Source organism: Chiloscyllium plagiosum, unplaced genomic scaffold, assembly GCF_037043375.1.
Source record: "Chiloscyllium plagiosum isolate Xiang-an unplaced genomic scaffold, Cpla_swu_hap1 HiC_scaffold_8, whole genome shotgun sequence".
NCBI lineage: Eukaryota > Metazoa > Chordata > Chondrichthyes > Orectolobiformes > Hemiscylliidae > Chiloscyllium > Chiloscyllium plagiosum.
The window spans coordinates 76676767-76698085 of NW_028270146.1; the positions used below are offsets into that span (position 1 = coordinate 76676767).

Genomic DNA, 21319 nt, shown 5'->3' on the forward strand with positions numbered 1-21319 from the left:
TAGGAAGGAGGCCAGAATTGCACACCATATTCTAAAAGTGGCCAAACCAATGTCCTATACAGCCGCAACATGACCACCCAACTCCTATACTTAATATTCTGACCCATAAAGGAAAACATACCAAACACTGCCTTCACTTTCCTTACATGATAGGTAATAGAAAATAATAAAATTGAAGAGTAGTGAGTAGATTTCAAATGGCCAAAGTAATTAACTTGATAAATGGAGGGAGTCCTGTGGTCTGTTCTGAATTCTGTTGACTGCAAGACTAGTGGCTTGGTTGTTAAAAATTAAAAAAAACACAATTGCTGAGATTGTTCTTAGTGATAAAAATTAAAAGCAACATTGACTAAGTGTCTTGAAACCCTACCCATTAACTTTTTAAAAGGATATTTATATTGGAACAGTCAGATGACTCTAATCTAAAAAGATCAATATTAAGAAAACAAAAGCTGGGAGGAAGATAGAGGACTAATAATGAGCTAAACAGAATTCAAGACAGTGAGTATAAAGTTGAGGATCATACAATATGAATATGGGAGGAAATAGTTGGTGTTTGACAATAACTAACTGAGATTGAGGAGTTTGCAAGCATCAGTAATATTTGTTAGAAGCTTGAGGTGATCTTTCATCAGACTTGGCAGAGACACTCTGTGATTCAACCTTAAGCTCTGATTAAAATGAAATACATTTTGGCTTCTTTTAAAGAGTTGGATTCATGATCATTTCCTTGAGGAATTGAATTATCAGCATAAAGTGACCAGTTACATTGAAGCACCTTCTTAAAAATAGATTGAAAAGTGATGAATGAAAAATCTTGCTTAAAACTTCTCGCCTGTTACCTGACAAGTGCAGCGTACCTGACTCTTTAAAAATACAGTGTTAAAATTTCAGTATTTTGATATTGTTTGATACAGTACAACATGACCCATTGGATTATGTTTTCTTTTTTAAATATAATTTTCACAAACCAATCATGAAGCTTAGTGATAATTCAGTTGTAGATTTCATGGATCGCACAAGATCTTTTTTGTCAAATTTAAAATGAGAATTCAAAAATTAAAATAGTTTAGAACTTATTTTTTTGAGCAAGATCTATTTGTAACAGGTGGCAGCTGAATTCATTTTAAAAAAATATTTTTAATCAGCTGGTTCAGATATGTTTTGACATGGAGCAGGTGAGACCTGAAACTGGAGCTTGACGAGACCTCCTCAATCCATATTTTATCTGTAATGCTGTGTCACAAAATGAAAATGGAGCATAGTTTTGCATGTGTTGGTATTATTTATCAAATCAAGCCACACTGTTGTAGAGAGAAGTAAAATTATTGCTTCATGGTGATGTCTACTGTATAAACTGGAAGACGTTTGAGGTGTATCCAGTTTTAGCCAAGTGCAGAGATGGACAAGATGTGGGTGCAGGGAGAGATGTTCTAATGAAGTTGACCATGATTAATACACAGCATCGTTCACTTGGGCACTTGATGTTATTTGTGCTTCGTTGTGTGCAGATGGTGGACATTATCTGGGACTTAAATGCTGCTATAAGAAAGGTGTTTTTTTTTTGTGTGTATATTGCTGGCCAGCAGACCCAGCTTCAAGTCCTACCTTACTGGTTTATTTGAAAATATCTTATTCCACTGGCTGGAACAGAGCATGAATGTTATTAAAAATACATGCTCTAAAATGAGGGGATTTGTGCTGCAGTGTCCTTATCTCTGAGCCAGGAGGCCTGGGTTCAAGTCCCACCTGCTCTGGAGGTGTGTAGTAACATCTCTGAACAGGGTAATTAGAAAATATCTGAATAGAGAGGTGCAGCCGTAATATGGAAGAGGTAATTGGACACATAGACATTTAGGGCTCAAACAGGCATTTCACCTCATTCTGTCTGTGCAGGCTGAAAATAAAGCTATGCTCTTCTAACAGGTCACTGCTGGTTGGTGCCACTGCAAATGACCCTCACCACTCAGAATGCTAAGAGTTCCATTTTCACCCATCAACTTAAAACCAAAAACACTGCTATAACAGATTCAAACTTTTTGGGTGTATTACCCTGTACCTGGTCTAAAGGTTTCTCCTTATATTCTGAATATTAATGGCAGAGACAAAATTACATATTGTTCCATTATAACTGCACCTTCTATTAAAGTCGGAGCAATACTGCATATTCTTGACAGACTGCTCAGCACCTCTCCTTACAGCGTCTCCTGGGGAAAAAGAGGACAAAAGTACCTCTTGAAGCCACAGCATGGTCACATCTGGCAGTCCTTTGAACTGGAGTTTGTCTCAGGTAATTGATCCCTCAATTGGGCCCTACCACATGCATTAATTTGAGGATATTGATCAAATCTACCTACACAACAATGCCTTGTTGGCTTTGATTTTTATACATTATTACCCAATAATACCACAAACTTGATTGATTGTTATTGCCAGTGAGTCCCAAATAGAAGTTACTTTTTTTTTTGTAAATCCCTAACCATGTCAAATGTAATTACCACAATGTTTGCCACATAAAAAAATCTATGCCATTACTTTAATAGTTGATAAATTATAAAGCTATTACATTATTTAAGTTTTATTTATATTCCCAGAGAGATGATTCACAGTTCATAATGCACTGTGCTACATAATTAAACCAATTTGGAATATCATTACTGCTGCCATTGGCAGTGTGATCATTGATCTGTGCTTTTTTAAGTGAAGCTATCTGTCCGCCATGCTTAAAACAATTACAAATGTGCATTCTAATTCATAGACAAGAAACCAATGAGAATTAACAACATCATTTAATATTCAGATATAAACACCTCCAGGATCAAGTGGTGTAAGAACTGCCAAGTTTTTTCCAAAGCATACCAGTGATTTTTTAGCATAGCTCACTATTTACTAAAGGTTAAATGCATTTCCCTTTAATTGTTTCTAACTATAGTGTATTTGAGCCCATCACAAATGGAAAAACACCAATGTTTCCAATGTTATTTTACGTAGTCTCCCTATAGAGGGCAGCATTTGTTTACTTTTACTCAATTTGGTGCAGTGAATCCAGATCAGTGCCATTATTGTGTGTATCTTTTTAAAACAGCGAGTCATTACAGTGAAGTAAGAGGCTATCCATCCCATCAAGTGCATGCTGGCAATCACACTCCTTCCCCTGCTATATCCCTATTTCAAGTGTCCATTCAATTTCCTTTTGAAATCACTCCGTGCCTCTGCTTACAACATCCTTACACAACTGTTGGTGGCACCACTCTATGTGCAAAAAGGAAGTTCTTCCTCACCCATCCCTGCAACTCTTACACAAATCCATAGGCGTGTCCCTCCGCCTTGACCCTTATGGCATCCATGAGTGGAAACCGATTTTCTTGGCTTACTTTATCTGAACCAATCACAATTTTGTCCCAGTCTATCAAATCTCCACTTAGATGCCTTTGTTCCAAAAAGAAAATCATTGGCTTCTCTGATCTAAAATTGTAGGCAAAATCGAACAGTCTTCAGGACCCAAACATCATCTTCCTGCTCTCAACTTGTATGTTTGTGTGACAGTGATTGAACAACCATGTAAGAGTATCTACCAAAGGGCAGCATGGCCATTATAAATTGTTGGCAATTATCAGATTAATTGCCCAATGAAATGTTGCTACTGGCAGGATATGTAGAGAGTGATTTGGGACGTGGTAGAAGAGTGAAAGGAATATCAAAACAAACTCCAAATTGGAGAGTCCATTGTTTCAAAGAACCCCATCAGAAATTAGAATAAAGTGTGAAAAAAGTGACTATACTTGATTTTCTAACAAGTATTAAAATACTTAAATGTTTAAAAAGAAACTAAGCTCCTCTTAAATTGAAAGAAACTTTATTTTCAAAAAACATTTTCATTGTATTTGACTGCCTCCTATGCAATTGGCATGCAGCAGATTGAGAATATATTGATCACTGCTGGGCATGTCCAATTAGTCAGGGACTAATGTATATGTGCTTAAAGGGGGTTGGTATTTTAATTGTGTGAAGTATTGCAGACAGTCCAGAACTAGATGATATAGGTTTAGAGTGAGAGGAAAATTTTAAGAGAACTAAGGGGCAACTTTTTCATGCAGAGGGTAGTGTCAGGAATGAGCTGCAAAGGAAGTGGTGGAGGCATTTGATAGATATATGAACAGGAAGGATTTAGTAGGATATGGGCCAAGTGCTGGCAAATAGGACTAGATGAGGTTAGGATATCTGGTTAGCAGGGATGAGTTAGGCAGAAAGGTCTTTTTCTGTGCTGTGCATCTCTATGACTCTATGCCAATAAACTGGCTTGGGACCTGCAAGAAATGTCCCCACCTCTGAGCTAGAGTTGTATACATCAGATGGTTCCAACTCCTTTTGGAAGTTGAATAGTTAACCAAGAACAGTTTTTTGTAAAATAGATGGCATGGTTTCAGACTAATCTCTCCTCTGCTGGATTCGATTTGTGAGCTTGTCCCTGCTCCTTTGGCTAGGAAGACTCCTGGCCTAGGTGTCTGCCCAAAAAAAAATGCTTTAAAGAGGTATCAAAATCACTTTTGAAGAGTCGCTTTAAATCAACTAATGAATTATTTTCCTGCCCTGCACAAAATTAAATTACTTATTGAAATAACTGCACAGAGGCTTGTATCTTGTCGCCAAGTCATGTGTTCTTTACCTGTGCACAATATGCTGACTGTGGCCAGCCAGTTCGGAGTCTGCTCCTGAACTGAGGAGATTCTGAATCTCCGATTTTGTGCTAATTTTCCCTCACGGCACACGTGTTGTGTGTAATTTCAGGGACTCCGTGAGGACCCCATTGTGCCAGTCATGTTATTCAGTACTTCCACCACCAGAAAAAAACACCCATGTGGCCAGAGAGCCAGCAACCAGCAGAGCCCAGTTGGGAAATGCTTACATGAAAAAAAGTGAAGGGGAGGCTAGGAATTAAATCAAAATAGAGCTGAAGGGGAAATGAAACACCGTGGTGCCCACCTTTCCCTGGTAGGAACAGCAAAGCTGTAATTTTCTGCAGTTTTCATGATTATCAACCCTGCTGGGAAGGTCTAAACTCCAATTTTATCATAAATTGTGAAATGGAATTTACTAAATCTGATACATTTTTGATGCTGCTAAATTTATCATATGAAACTACTGGATTATCATTACAAAAACCAACTGGTCCACTGGTTTCCTTCAGTGAAGGACTTTACTATCTCTCTCTCTAATGTCATCCACATTTGTCTCCATTACTTAATAATATAGCCAACTCTCCTCTGACTTCAGGGCAACTAGATAAGAAATACTTGCCAATGCTGTTGCAAGATAGCACCAAGTTTAAAACCAAAGAAATGTGCAAGTTCAGGTTTACAGTGTATTTTGTTTAAAGACTTAAACTGCAAGCTTCTTTGTTTTTCAGAGAAGACTTTTCTAAAGCAGCAATATACTGACCTAGCAGAAAATGGATCACTGGTGGAAAGAGATTGTACAAACACCAGGCCACAATATTTGGATCTTCAGCTATTCACTATGGATGGAGAAAATATTGATACAAATACTCAAACATTCTGTTACATGGAGGGTTATGTAAGTTACAAATTAGAATTATTTTTTTAAAATGACTTTTTTGTGGATGAAGTTTTAAGGATGTCTTTGAATTTAGACAATTGTGAAAGATCAGTTTCAAGCCCTGATATTTATAGTAAAGACTGTGTTTTGTTTAGGTTGCTGAGAATTGTTTTAAATGTGTTTCAATATTTAATAATTAATATTTGCTATCTGGTTATAATCAATAGTACTTGTATTTAGTTACAAATGTCTTACTCACATTTGTAAGTCCAAAAAGTAGTTGTATAATTTACTCCAAGACTACATATTTAGGTAAAAACAATAACTGCAGATGCAGGAAACCAGATTCTGGATCAGTGGTGCTGGAAGAGCACAGCAATTCAGGCAGCATCCAACGAGCAGCGAAATCGACGTTTCGGGCAAAAGCCCTTCATCAGGAATAAAGGCAGAGAGCCTGAAGCGTGGAGAGATAAGCTAGGAGAGGGTGGGGGTGGGGAGAGAGTAGCATAGAGTACAATGGGTGAGTGGGGGAGGAGATGAAGGTGATAGGTCAGGGAGGAGAGGGTGGAGTGGATAGGTGGAAAAGGAGCTAGGCAGGTCGGACAAGTCCGGACAAGTCAAGGGGACAGTGCGGAGCTGGAAGTTTGAAACTAGGATGAGGTGGGAGAAGGGGAAATGAGGAAGCTGTTGAAGCCCACATTGATGCCCTGGGGTTGAAGTGTTCCGAGGCGGAAGATGAGGCGTTCTTCCTCCAGGCGTCTGGTGATGAGGGAGCGGCGGTGAAGGAGGCCCAGGACCTCCATGTCCTCGGCAGAGTGGGAGGGGGAGTTGAAATGTTGGGCCACGGGGCGGTTTGGTTGATTGGTGCGGGTGTCCCGGAGGTGTTCCCGAAAGCGCTCTGCTAGGAGGCGCCCAGTCTTATTTTGTGTGGGCTACTACATAGTATTGTATTGTTTTCACAATTACTTTGCAAAGTGGTTTTGAATGTCATGGGTATCTGTGAAGCCTGTATGTAGGAAGGCAAAAGGGACCTAGGTGTTCTCTCAATGAGAAGCAAAAAGTTAGCATTCAGGTTCAGCAAGTAATTAAGACAATGGAATTTTAGCATTTTGCTGGAAGGCATTGGAGTTTAAAAATAGACAAGTCTTGTTATAGCTGTACAGGGTGTTGGTGAGGCTGCACCTGGAGTACCATGTATATGTTTGGTCCCCATATTTAAGAAATGATGTACTAGCATTCAAAAGAGATTCATGAGTCAAATTTTTCAGAGGTAGACCTATCAGGAATGGCTAAATAATTTAGGCCTTTGTTCACAAGAGTTTAGAATATGGAGTGATCCAGTTAAAATCTGAGAAGGCATGACAGGTTGGATTTTAAGATGCTTCCACCTTTAAAACTGGGATGCAAAGGAATTTCATCTCTTTGAGGGTAGCAAATGTCTGGAAGTTTGTACCTTAAGGAATCATGGAGGCCAGATCACTGAAAGTATTTAAAATTTTTGAAATATCAGGGATTTGAGGACTACGATGAGCTGACAAGAAAGAGGAGTTGAAACTCATTTCAGCAATGATATTGTAGAACAGCTGGTCAGGCCTGAGGGACTGAATGATGCAATCCTGCTTGTATTTCTAATGTAAGTCTGATGCAAGGTTTGAAATTTTCTCATACCCCACAGAGTCAGAAAGACTGGGTAGCTGTGGCATATTAGATAAAAACAATGACTGCAGATGCTGGAAACCAGATTCTGGATTAGTGGTGCTGGAAAAGCACAGCAGTTCAGGCAGCATCTGAGGAGCAGTAAAATTGATCCCTGATGAAGGGCTTTTGCCCGAAACGTCAATTTTACTGCTCCTCTGCTGCCTGAACTGCTGTGCTTTTCCAGCACCACTAATCCAGAAGCTGTGGCATATTGAAAATTGCATGTTTACATTTTCTACGGCAGTTTTTCACTTTTTATAAGATAGTTTGTGCAATAGTGGTCAGTTTTCTGTGTTGAGCTTTACCTGGAACCCCACTCTGACATGATGATGGTCTCTGCCACATTTGCTGCTGGGGAAGACAGTAGGTTGATACGGTGCATGATTTGGCTGGCCTCTGTTTTCTCTGCCAGCTGTGAATTCAGTCTCTGCTCACCTCTTCCATTACCCTCTCTAACAGTCAGTCTTCACAAAGTCACAGCCATCAGCGACTGTTTCCCAGTTTTCTGTGGAAATGTCTGCAATGCTCATATCTCACTTGCCCCAGTAGCAGAGGTGTAGATACTCAGGAGGTCGTGACTCAGTAGCCAGTTTACTATGCAAGTCTCTGGGTATATTGCTGGTGTTTATCCAATGAATGTGGCTGAGCCAGTGCAGATATGAGTGATGGCATGCTGCTGGGAATAGCTTGCTCTGGGATCTCTGAGGTGGTGATCTCCTCCTGCCAAGAGGTACTGAGTATAAAACTGAGAAAGCAAAGGTGGAAACCTTTCAGACTTTTCATCACTCTGGTATATGTTGTATAGGCCACTTCACTGGAGAGCAGCGTATTGAGGATACATGCATGGCAAAGTTCCTGTTCAGGTTGCTGTTACTCCACACTCTCTGATTACACTCTGGGTCTGATTTATGCATTTATTTTTTTATCAGCCATTAAGAGAGTATTGGATTTCTGCTTTCACCTAGTGGTCTGTGTCACTAGGCATCGTCAATAAGGAGAAGAACAACCAAAAAGAACTGTGGATGCTGGAAATCAGAAACAAAATCAGAAATTACTGGATAATCTCCAGGTCTGGCAGCATCTGTGGAGAGAAAGCAGAGATAATATTGCAGGTCCAGTGACTTCCTTGTCAGACAGAATAAATGTTCATTCTGAACAAGGATCACTGGACCCGAAATATTAACTTTGCTTTCTCTCCACCAAAGCTGCCAGATCTGCTGACTTTTTCTAGCAATTTCTGATTTTGTTTATAAGCAATAACACTGCTTTGTGAGGATTCTCTGACATGCACAGAATCTGGACTGCTTTTCTTTCTCTTCCCTTCTAGGCCAGTTGCATTTCTCTTCCACATTAAAGCTTATCTTTATGGTCAAATATGTCACCTGCAGACCAGCAATTAACTGGGAGTAAAATAATAGACAATGCAGTTACTCAATGAGGCTGCACAGCCTTGGTGGAGTATTATGGACCCTGACTCCCTGAAAGTGAGCTAACAGGCCTAGCATTAGGTACTATCAAGGTGAAAGTCTATCCCTGATCTGATTTAGTTCCCTGATGGCTGCAAAATGATGGCAGGCCAATGTGGCCAAGTACTGTCTAACTGGGAGAGCAGTGTCACCACCATCACTTCAAATTCTGGTTCATGTTAGGTAACCTGGATGAGTGATTCAGAATAATTATAGGTAAATTACCTATTCCATTCTAACATGTTACATGTACAAATAATACTAGCACGCAAGTACCTTCAGAATATTTACAAAGTGATTAATGCCTAGCTTTCAGTAACCTAATGGAAACAGCAATAACTTAATTATCTGCACATTCATGAACTTTGGAATGAGATGAACTATCATACTCCATCTTCAGGTTCTGCAGGGAAAGAATTTAGTAGAGTTGAATTCACACACTTTGTGCAAAGTTAGTTATTAATTTGATCTGAGTTATTTATTGTCATATGTGTCTTGTTGTAAAATACAGTGAAAAAATGTTGCATAGTGTTGCCAGTCTCTGGCACCCCCTTAAAGCACAGAAAAATAAACCAAAACATGGAATATAAGGACAGGAAAAATGAAGAAAGTGTCGAACTTTGCAATCCTTCTTATGTGCATGGCCATTGGCCTGGTGGCCAGGCACGTTTTCCCTTCACAGTCCAGTTGCTGCTGCTGGAATGCAAGTCCCTGCTGTTCTCCATCTCACCAGTGTGTCCTCACTGGATGGGCAGCCCACCATCTGCCCTCATTCCTTCTGCCCTATTGTTGGCCACTTCTCCTGGAATGAGCTAAAGAGTGACTGAATGGGGTCAAAGTGGGTGATACAGCAGGTTGTGATGGTATAGATGAGAGAAAAGTTGGAGAGTTACCAAAAGTGAATAAGTAGGCAGCACAGGGGGCATGATGCATTGAGGGTGGGTGAGAATGGACTGAGAGCAGATGTTGCATTCCATAGTGAGGGTGGTAGAGCAGGAGCCTTGGTGGGAGATGGGTGCAGTAGCAGAGATAGGGTGAGGTAGCAGCAGGAAGATGGTGGCCAATGCAGATGCACTGACCCAATCTCTACTCTGTCACTGCCATGAATCCATTTCAGCTCTGCCTCGCTGACGCAGTCACTGCTGAGTCTTATCCTGGGCCCAAGCCATGAATCTGCACTGGATGCGCTAGCTCCCGGAAACCTGAACTCCCCTCCGCCTACAGCCACTGATTCTTACTGCCACTGTTGCTGTCACCGCAACTCAGCCCCCTTCACCAAAAGGTGAGTAAAAACAAAAGAGAAGAGAGAAAAGAAAACCGACAAGCCCCAGGCTCAGACCACTACTATCACCATCTCAACGGTAATGTAAAAGAATTGTCTAGGCACAGGGTTTGTTCCAGATGCCTCGTTCGTGTAAACCATCTCCGAGCCCTAAGTGCCTGACTACGCCAGCATATAGAGTCATAGAGATGTACAGCACGGAAACAGACCCTTCGGTCCAACCCAATCTAGTCTCACCTGCCAGCACCCGGCCCATATCCTTCCAAACCCTTCCTATTCATATACCCATCCATATGGCTCTTAAATGTTGCAATTGTACCAGCCTCCACCACTTCCTCTGGCAGCTCATTCCATACCCATACCACCCTCTGCGTGGAAAAAGTTGTCCCTTCGGTCTCTTTTATATCTTTCCCCTCTCACCCTAAACCTATGCTCTCTAGTTCTGGACTCTCCGACCCCAGGGAAAAGACTTTGTCTATTTATCCTATCCATGCCCCTCATAATTTTGTAAACCTCTATAAGGTCACCCCTCAGTCTCCGATGCTCTGGGGAAAACAGCCCCAGCCTGTTCAGCCTCGCACTGGAAGAAACAGTGCAGCTCAGTAAGAGTTTGGGCTGAATTTTGCATCTTTGGGTCCAAATATTTATTTTGTTAAATTTCATATAGATTCTCTTTCTCTTTCCTTGAGGCCCTATAATGGCTCTCAGCATATCGTCACAAACTTGCCTCATTCACAAACCTGCCCAGTGGTATTTCTCTTCACCCATGTTAGCCTGATTCTACGACTTGCCGAATCCAAAATAACTTAAATGTGTTGCTGGAAAAGCGCAGCAGGTCAGGCAGCATCAAAGGAGCAGGAGAATCGACGTTTCGGACATAAGTCCTTCTTCAGGAATCCTTTGCTGCCTGACCTGCTGCCCTTTTCCAGCAACACATTTTTAAGCTCTGATCTCCAGTATCTGCAGTCCTCACTTTCTCCTAGTATCCAAAATAACTTCCCACTGCCAGGATACCCCAGAAGAGACCAGCATCCCTGGTGCCATGTTTAAAAGCCCATGGTACACAGACAAGCATTCAGTCCTTGCACGGTGACTAAATTTGTCCTGGGCATGTCCAAGAAGTGGAAATGTTTTGGCCCACTTTGTGGACAGGGAACTGGAGGTTCTGGTCAGCTTAATGCAAAAGAAGGTTGACCCTTCCCCTAGGACCAGAATGGAGACTCTGCCATCAGATCCTGCCAGTCTACCTGAGGTTGCCACTCCTGTCCATGCAGTCTCTGCCATCTGACTGAATGCACAGCAGTGTATGAACAAGGTCAGTGACCTTCTTCACTCTGCCAGTGTAAGTGCCACTGTCTTCCCTCTGCTACCTCACCCAACTCCCACCAAGGCTCCTGCTCTACCATCCACACTATGGAATGCAACATCTGCTCTCTCACTCCATTCCCTCCCACCCACCCCAACGCACCATGCCCCCTCTGCTGCCTACTTATTCACTTTGGGTAACTCTAACTTTTCTCTCATCTGCATCAGCAAAACCTGCTGTATCACCCACTTTGACCCCATTCAGTCACTCTCTTTAGCTCATTCCAGGGGAAACGGCCACCAAAAGGGCAGAAGGAGCGAGGGCACGTGGTGGGCTACCCATCCTTCAGCTCCTCATCCCTTGTAAGGGAACAGACCCTGACCCTGCCAGCTCTGAGAAGCTTGACCATGTCCAAGCTCCTGGACTGATATCACTGGCTGCCTGTGACGTAGTGTGCCAGGAATTCCCAAATGAAGGCTGCGTTGCTTGGCATGACTACACTGCTGATAACCATGGCAAGCTTCCTGGCTTCAAGTCTGTACTAACAGCACAGTAAAACAAAAGCATTGCAAGCTTGGAGACTCCAGTGGACGGGTTAAAGGGCAAGACAGGGCCTATTTACTATGAACATTTCAGGTGCGCTCAGTGAGTGAATGCGAAGATGAAGCCTTGTTCAGTCCATGGGCTGGGTGCAGGTCTCGGTGTCTGAAGTATCCTTGCTGTAACATTTTAATGTTAGCTGCACAGTGTGCAGCATTGAAGTGTAACCGCATCTGGCAGTGGATAGGAGGGTTGGCATGAGGGTTCTGAGGGACTGGTAGGTATCAGATGCCAGCATCAGTATATGTGGAGTGCGTGTGACAGGTGCCCTGGAGAATGCCCAGAGGGAATGCTAGGTTTTTCCAGAGAGGCAGGCAGCAAGCTGCAGTCACCAAGTACCTGCTTTGACTTTCATGTCAGGAAATCTCCGCATCTCATTTCCTTGCAGTAGGTGACAGCATATTAACGTGGTGAGGTTTGGTATGAATGCAGATGTTAACCAGCAATAATTCTGAAAAATTGCAAGCCAGACTCTTGGCCTGACATAGTTAGAAATTGCAACCAGTTAAAATGGCCTTTAATTGAGTGATATGTACTTCTTGTCAGATTTGGGAGTTTTAAGGGTTACTGCGGATTATATCTACCATAAATGCTGCTGGCTGTGAATCTTATCAGATCGAATGGATCGGTTGGAGAGACAGTTAGAAGCCATGAGGGATTTGCAACAACAACAGTATGTGATGGATGCCAGTTATCGGAAGGGGGGGAAAGTCTCAGATACAGTCACATAGATGGGTTAACTCCAGGAAAGGTAAGAGGTAGGCAGCTAGTGCACGAGTCTTTTGTGGATATACCCATTTCAAACAGGTATGCTGTTTTGGAAAATGTAGGGGTTAATGGATTCTCAGGGGAACGTAGCACCAACAGCCAAGTTTCTGGTATTGAGACTAGCTCTAATGCAATGAGAGGTACATCGGGTTCCAAGCGATCATTTGTGTTAGGGGATTCTCTAGTTCGAGATACAGACAGACATTTCTGTGGCCAGCAGCGAAAAAGCAGGATGGTGTGTTGCTTCCCTGGTGCCAGGATCAAGGATGTCTGAGAGGGTGCAGAATGTTCTCACAGGGGAGAGGGTGCAGCAAGAGGCCATTGTCCTCATTGGAACCAACGACAGAGGAAGGGAAAAGGTTTAGATTCTGAAGGGAGATTACAGAGATCCAGGTAGAAATTTAAAAAGGTCTTCAAGGGTAGTAATATCTTGATTACTCCCAATGCTACGAGCTAGTGAGGGCACGAATAGGAGAATAAAGCAGATGAATGCATGGCTGAGGAGCTGGTGTTTGGGAGAAGGATTCACATTTTTGGATCATTGGAATCTTTTTTGGGAAAGAAGTGACCTGTACAAAAAGGACGGATTGCACTTGAATTCGAAGGGGACTAATATACTGGCAGGGAGATTTGCTAGAGATACTCTGGAGAATTTAAACTAGTAAGGCGGGGGGTGGGGGGGTGGGTGGGACCGAGGGAGATAGTGAGGAAAGAGATCAATCCGAGACTGGTACAGTTGAGAACAGAAGCAAGTCAAACAGTCAGGGCAGGCAGGGACAAGGTAGGACTAATAAATTAAACTGCGTTTATATCAATGCAAGAGGCCTAACAGGGAAGGCAGATAAACTCAGGGGATGGTTAGGAATGTGGGACTGGGATATCATAGCAATTACAGAAACATGGCTCAAGGATGGGCAGGACTGGCAGCTTAATGTTCCAGGATACAAATGCTACAGGAAGGATAGAAAGGGAGGCAAGAGAGGAGAGAGAGTGGCATTTTTGATCAGGGATAGCATTACAGCTGTGCTGAGGGAGGATATTCCTGGAAATACATCCAAACAAGTTATTTGGGTGGAACTGAGAAATAAAGGGATCATCACCTTATTGGGATTGTATTTTCAACTTTGGTCTCCATCATCTGCGGTCCTCACTTCCTCCATTGTATTATTGACCCCCTAATAGTCAGAGGGAAATTGAGAAACAAACTTGTAAGGAGATCTCCGCTATCTGTAAGAATAATAGGGTGGTTATGGTAGGGGATTTTAACTTTCCAAACATCAACTGGCATTGTGTTTAGGGTTTAGATGGACAGGAATTTTATAAGTCTGTACAAGACAATTTTCTGATTCGGTATGTGGATGTACCAACTAGAGAAGGTGCAAAACTTGACCTACTCTTGGGAAATAAGGCAGGGCAGGTGACTGAGGTGTCAGTGGGGGACCACGTTGGGGCCAGCGACCATAATTCTATTAGATTTAAAATAATGATGGAAAAGGATAGACCAGATCTAAAAGGTGAAGTTCTAAATTGGAGAAAGGCCAATTTTGATGGTGTTGGGCAAGAATATTCAAAAGCTGTTTGGGGGCAGATGTTCGCAGGTAAAGGGATGGCTAGAAAATGGGAAGCCTTCAGAAATGAGATAACAAGAATCCAGAGAAAGTATGTTCCTGTTAAGGTGAAAGGGAAGGCTGGTAGGTATAGGGGATGCTGGATGACTAAAGAAATTGAGGGTTTGGTTAAGAAAAAGAAGGAAGCATCTGTAAGGTATAAAGAGGATAGATTGAGTGAATCCTTAGAGTAGAAAGGAAGTAGGAGTATACTTAAGAGGGCAATCAGGAGGGCAAAAAGGGGACATGAGATAGCTTTGGCAAATAGAATTAAGGAGAATCCAAAGAGTCTTTACAAACACATTAAGGACAAAAGTGTAACTAAGAGAATAGGGCCCCTCAAAGTTCAGCAAGGTGGCCTTTATAAGGAGCTGCAGAAAATGGGGCAGATATTTTTGAATATTTTTGCATCAGTTTTTACTGTGGAAAAGAATATAGAAGATATAGACTGTGTAGGGAAATAGATGGTGACATCTTGCAAAATGTCCATATTACAGAGGAGGAAGTGCTGGATGACTTGAAATGCATAGAAGTGGATAAATCCCCAGAACCTGATCAGGTGTATCATAGAACTCTGTGGGAAGCTAGAGAAGTGATTGCTGGGCCTCTTGCTGAAATATCTGTATCATCGATAGTCACCGGTGAGGTGCCAGAAGACTGGAGGTTGGATAATGTGGTGCCACTGTTTAAGAAGAGTGGTAAGGACAAGCCAGGGAACTATAGACCGGTGAGCCTGACGTCGGGGGTGGGCAAGTTGTTGGAGGGAATCCTGAGGAACAGGATGTACATGTATTTGGAAAGGCAAGGACTGATTAGTGATAGTCAGTATGGTTTTGTGTGTGGGAAATCATGTCTCTCAAACTTGATTGAGTTTTTTGAGGAAATAATAGAGGATTGATGAGGGCAGAGTGATAGATGTGATCTATATAGACTTCAGTATGGCGTTCAACAAGGTTCCCCATGGGAAGGTTAGATCTCATGGAGTACAGGGAGAACTAGCCATTTGGATACAGAACTGGCTCAAAGGTAGAAGACAGAGGGTGGTGGTGGGGGGTTGTTTTTCAGACTGGAGGTCTGTGACCAGTGGAGTGCCGCAGGATTGGTGCTGGGTCTTCTACTTTTGTCATTTGCATAAATGATTTGGATGTGAGCATAACAGGTACAGTTAATAAATTTGCAGATGACACCAAAATTTGAGGTGTAGTGGACAGTGAAGAGGGTTACCTCTTGACCAGAGGGGCTAATGGGCTGAGAGGTGGCAGATGGAGTTAAATGTGAGGTACTGCATTTTGGGAAAGCAAATCTTAGCAGGATTTACACACTTAATGGTATGGTCCTAGGGAGTGTTGCTGAACAAAGAGACCTTGGAGTGCAGGTTCATAGCTCCTTGAAAGTGGAGTAGCAGGTAGATAGGATAGTGAAGAAGGTGTTTAGTATGCTTTCCTTTATTGGTCAGAGTATTGAGTACAGGAGTTGAGAGGTCATGTTGTGGCTGTACAGGACATTGGTTAGGCCCCTGTTGGAATATTGCGTACAATTCTGGTCTCCTTCCTATTGGAAAGATGTTGTGAAACTTGTAAATCTTTTCTGAACCTTTTCAAGGATGTTGCCAGGGTTGGAGGATTTGAGCTATAGGGAGAGGCTGAACAGGCTGGGGCTGTTTTTTCGAGTGTCGGAGGCTGAGGGGTGACCTTATAGAGGCTTACAAAATTGAGGGTCATGGATCGGGTAAATAGGCAAAGTCTTTTCCCTGGGATCAGGGAGTCCACAACTAGAGAGCATAGGTTGAGGGTGAGAGAGGAAAGATATAAAAAATACCTACGGGCAACTTTTCCAGAGAGTGGTACAGCTGCCAGAGGAAGTGGTGGAGGCTGGTACAATTGCAACATTTAAGAGGCATTTGGATGGGTATATGAATAGGAAGGGTTTGGATGGATATGGGCCAGGTACTGGCAGGTGGGACTAGATTGGGTTGAGATATCTGGTCAGCATGGATGAGTTGGACCGAAGGGTCTGTTTCCATGCTCTACATCTGACTCTATGCTCCTGAAATTGGGATAGGACTCACTGGACCTCTTGCACAATTTGTCCAGATGTCGCGCTGTAGCCCACATTGTCCATGTCCGAATAAAATTCAGCCCCTTGTGCCGGTAAAATATTACAACTGTTTCACGTTTATTGCTTGAAGGTTTTATGCCAATACAGCTTGCCGTATTTGAGTGCTAGTTGGTGAATTAAAATAAAATGTTTTCCCAAGGTCAAATTATTCTAACTTTAACACTACATCTATTCTTTTTTTCTTCACTCACTGAAGTAAATGCACTTCTGTAAATTCTGTTTACATAGACTCAGAAACATTAGTAAGCATGGTTTAAATCTGATGGGAGATATCATCAAAATGAAAGAGTATGTTTCCTGCTGTGACTTTTCACTCTGTAAACATTTGGATGTTTACTTTGCAAAATGAAGCAATCCCATTCTCAGCAAATCGTAATTGATTAGTTTTAGTGCTGGGGTCAAGTCATTTTAAAGAAATGGAGCAGCTCTTCCTGGTGTGTGAAAGTCTGTTTGGATTTCTTCAGCCTAGTACAACATCTGAAGTGATAACAGGCAAGGAATTCTGAAAAAAACAGACTAAGTATTAACTCTGTTTTACTCTCCAAAGGTGCTACCAGACCTGCTGAGTTTCTTCAGCATTCTTTTTTTGTTTCAGACTTCCAACATGTTGGTTTTATCAGGCAGAGAGATTGTGTTTTTTTTAAATTGACTCATGATGTGGGCATCTCTGGCTAGAGCCATGTGACATGTAGGCTAGGCCAGGCCAGGTGAGGATGGGCACTCTCCTTCCCTGAGGGACATTGGCAAACCAGATGGGTTTATTCCAAACAATTGCCAATGGTTTCAGGCTCATTATTTGACCCTTAATTCCAGATTATTTTTTATTAAATTCACATTCACCATGGTGGGACTTGAACCCAGATTCCATTAACAGAATCTTTTGGATTAATAATCTACCAATAATACCACTAGGCCATTGCCTCCCTGGCTTTGAACACTGGAGATGGAGTCCACCTAATGTCTTTTTTTAAACATTAATGGATAGGAAATCTGGAACATTTGAACAAATATATGCCCACCCCCTCCCATTGTCCCTAAGTGCTCTAGAAAATAACAAACCAAGTAAACACTGACCATGTGCTTGTCAGAGATGCCACTACATCTGGATACAATTAATGCACATAGCATGGAACCAATTTCACATTGAATAAGTGAAACAATTTTTGAATTTTGATATATGCTTAATTTTTGCATGATTGTGAACTATAATCACATGCTCACCAGAGTAAATTATTGTCTTTGAAGAAACTGAGATTTGCCAGACAATTTCTTCACATTTTGAATCCATGTTAACTGATTGTTATTTATACAGATGAATTCAGGTTTACACTCAGCAAGTTATTCAATTTTATTTTGCAAGCAACAAAAATAAGAATGAATGTACAGTTGCCCATGTCTGTTTCATCATCCTTCCTCTAGGGCTTTTGCCTGAAACGTCGATTTCGAAGCTCCTTGGATGCTGCCTGAACTGTTGAGCTCTTCCAGCACCACTAATCCAAAATCTGGTTTCCAGCATCTGCAGTCATTGTTTTTACCATCCTTCCTCATTAGTCTGTTGTCAATCTTCTGATACTGCTAGGGCATTCACTGGCTCCCTAATAATGAGTCAGTGTTTCAGAAAATCCTCTCTTAGTCTCTTCCAGCATTTCTGAAGTCTGTACGAATTCATGTTCTTCATGTGGGACTTTGTATGTCAGCAAACTTTTTCACATTGAGTTCATTCACATTCTCAATCCAATGCTCATTGTATCGGTGAACTCCATTTACATCCAATAAATCGAAAGCTTGGCCCATTCTCATTTCTACCTATTTAAACTTTGGCTCCACTTTGTAAGCTGTTTGTGGCTTTCTTATGCTTTTCATTAATTCATCTATTGACCAAGAACTTCTCAATTTTCAGTGTAACAAACACATGCAAACAGATATCTCTCAAACACTGAACAAAGATGACAGTGCCTTTATTCAGCTTGTATTTACACACAATGCTTCGAACACAATTTACCCAAATGCTAGGAAACAAGTGATTCTGAATCAAGCTATTTCCCCAATTACTTTTGAAATAAACAATTGATTTAAGAATTCTGTATTTTTGTGCAAAGTACCACACATTCTGTTATCAATTCTTTGTGAGCTATTAACCTTAATTTTACATCTTGTAAGAAGTTGATTTTTCTCTAGACTGAGACCTAGATTTGAAGGGGGAAATTTTAGGAACAGGAATAAGCCATTCTGTCCATCAAGTTCTCCCGGCCATTCATTATATTCATAGCTGACCAAACACTTCAATGCCTTTTACTCACCACATCTCCATAACCCTGTAGACCACCAGTAATCGGAAATCTATCAATATCTCCCTTACACATACTCCGAGAATGAGATCCCACAGTCCTCCATGGTAGAGAATTTCAAAAGGTTCACAATTCTCATTTCTGATCTGAGTGGCATCTCCTTATTTTTAAATTTATCCCCGATTCTGGACTCTCCTACCAGGGGGAAGCATCTTATCAACATCATCCTGTTCACCCTCTAATATTTTAAAGGTTTCAACGAGATCCTCCTCATTCTTCAAAACTCTAGAGAACACAGGCCCAGTTTGCCCATAGGACACTCCTGTCAGTCTGATGAGCCTTTTATTGAACTCCCTCTATAGCGATAATATCTTTCCCGAGTAAAAGCACAGGTATTCCAGATGTGGCCTAACCAAGCTCCTGTACATGAAGTGAGATTCGACAAACTAAGGTTATGCACCCTTTGGATTTAGTAGGCAATAGGATGATTTGATCAAAGGTTTCAAGATATTGAGGGAAATAGATTGGGTAGATTATAATAAATCTACTCTCTGGGGAATGGTCAGAAAATTCACCAGACCTGTTTCAGGAGTGAAACGAGGAAACATTTTTTCACACAAAGATGTTTAGAACACTTGTACAAAAATGGCAATCGATGCCAGAGCAATTTTCATTACTGAGATTGATGGACTTTATTAGGCAACTATATTTAGAAATATAGCACAAATACAAGGGGTAGATGAATAAAAATATATATTAAACTCCTATCACCTCCAAATTGGCATGGACCAAACTAAATAGTTCACAAATTAAATTTTGAATGCCTCAAAACAATTGTCCAATAATTGTAGGTTCTAGTATTTTGCAAGGTATTGCATTGAACTGTCCAGAAGCTGCAGGCAATGATAAAGTTAGTGTAGGATCTCCTGCCTCTCAGCAAAAAGAGGAGAATGGATGGAAATCCGATCAAGTGCAGGACACTGCAGAATTAACATGGCAATGCCACTTTGCATCCTCCAGTGTGTTAATCAGAATATTAAGGCTATGTTTTGCTTGAGGTGAAGGAAATCTTTCTACATTAGGAGTTGGTTCTTGGTTAGTTGAGATTGCTTGAGGATTTTCGGAAAGGCAGGGCCAAGCAAAGCTTTCACAACCTTCTAATAGTTCCTGCAGTTCTCCGATTTGTTTAGACTCAGTCATAGAGATGTACAGCATGGAAACAGACCCTTCGGTCCAACCCGTCCATGCCAACGAGATGTCCCAACCCAATCTAGTCCCACCTGCCAGTACCTGGCCCATAACTCTTCCTATTCATATACCCATCCAGATCCTTTTAAATGTTGCAATTGTACCAGCCTCCACCACTTCTTCTGGCAGCTCATTCCATACACGTACCACCCTTAGGTCTCTTTTATATCTTGTTTCCTTTCTTTTCTTTCCTACACTATCTCATTCCCTACATTCTTTTCTTTTCTAAAAAAAAACTTCGCTCATCGCCAACCCATAATAACATTTGCTCAGATTTTAGCTGCCTCCTTCAATCTTCATATATCCATTGTCAATTTTGGCTTCCGACTTGATTGATTGATGTAATTTTAAAAGGGCATTTCATTGGCTGGCCACTGAGACTACTACAGTCCAACTGAAGTTCGAGTGATCAAATCGAAATGAATGCTTGGACCAACATTAGTGACTGTTCGAGAAGTAAATGTTTCTGACAGCGGACGAGGAGCCTCAAGCAGCCTCTTTCTCTCTCTCGCGCTCTCTCTCTCTCTCTCTCTCTCTCTGCCTGCCTCCTCTCTCTCTCTCTCTCTCTCTGCCTGCCTCCTCTCTCTCTCTCTCTCTCTCTCTGCCTGCCTCCTCTCTCTCCTCTCTCTCTGCCTGCCTCCTCTCTCTCTCTCTCTCTCTCTCTGCCTGCCTCCTCTCTCTCTCTCTCTCTCTCTCTCTCTCTCTGCCTGCCTCCTCTCTCTCTCTCTCTCTGCCTGCCTCCTCTCTCTCTCTCTCTCTCTCATTCTCTCTGCCTGCCTCCTCTCTCTCTCTCTCTCTCTGCCTGCCTCCTCTCTCTCTCTCTCTCTCTGCCTGCCTCCTCTCTCTCTCTCTCTCTGCCTGCCTCCTCTCTCTCTCTCTCTCTCTCTGCCTGCCTCTCTCTCGCTCTCTCTCTCTCTCTCTCTCTGCCTGTCTCTCTCTCTCTCTCTCTCTCTCTCTGCCTGCCTCTCTCTCGCTCTCTCTCTCTCTGCCTGTCTCTCTCTCTCTCTCTCTCTCTGCCTGCCCCTCTCGCGCTCTCTCTCTCTCTCTGCCTGCCTCTCTCTCTCTGCCTGTCTCTCTCTCTCTCTCTCTCTCTGCCTGTCTCTCTCCTCTCTCTCTCTCTCTCTCTCTCTCTCTCTGCCTGCCTCTCTCTCTCTGCCTGCCCTCTCTCTCTCTGCCTGCCTCTCTCTCTCTGCCTGCCTCTCTCTCTCTGCCTGCCTCTCTCTCTCTGCCTGCCTCTCTCTCTCTCTCTCTCTCTCTGCCTGCCTCTCTCTCTCTCTCTCTCTCTGCCTGCCTCTCTCTCTCTCTCTCTCTCTCTCTGCCTGCCCTCTTCTCTCTCTCTCTCTCTCTCTGCCTGCTCTGCCTCTCTCTCTCTCTCTCTCTCT

The 21319-nt window shown here is 42.3% G+C and overlaps 1 protein-coding gene across 1 annotated transcript in view; it reads left to right on the top strand.

Moving 5' to 3' along the window:
- The window catches only part of LOC148149422 (formin-1-like), a 46860-nt gene that overhangs the window by 23148 nt on the left and 2393 nt on the right, over positions 1-21319 (top strand). Inside the window, exon 3 of the mRNA XM_087990016.1 lies at positions 5408-5574. Within this exon, the coding sequence (XP_087846142.1) occupies positions 5408-5574 (167 nt within the window). The remainder of the gene's footprint in view (positions 1-5407; positions 5575-21319) is intronic.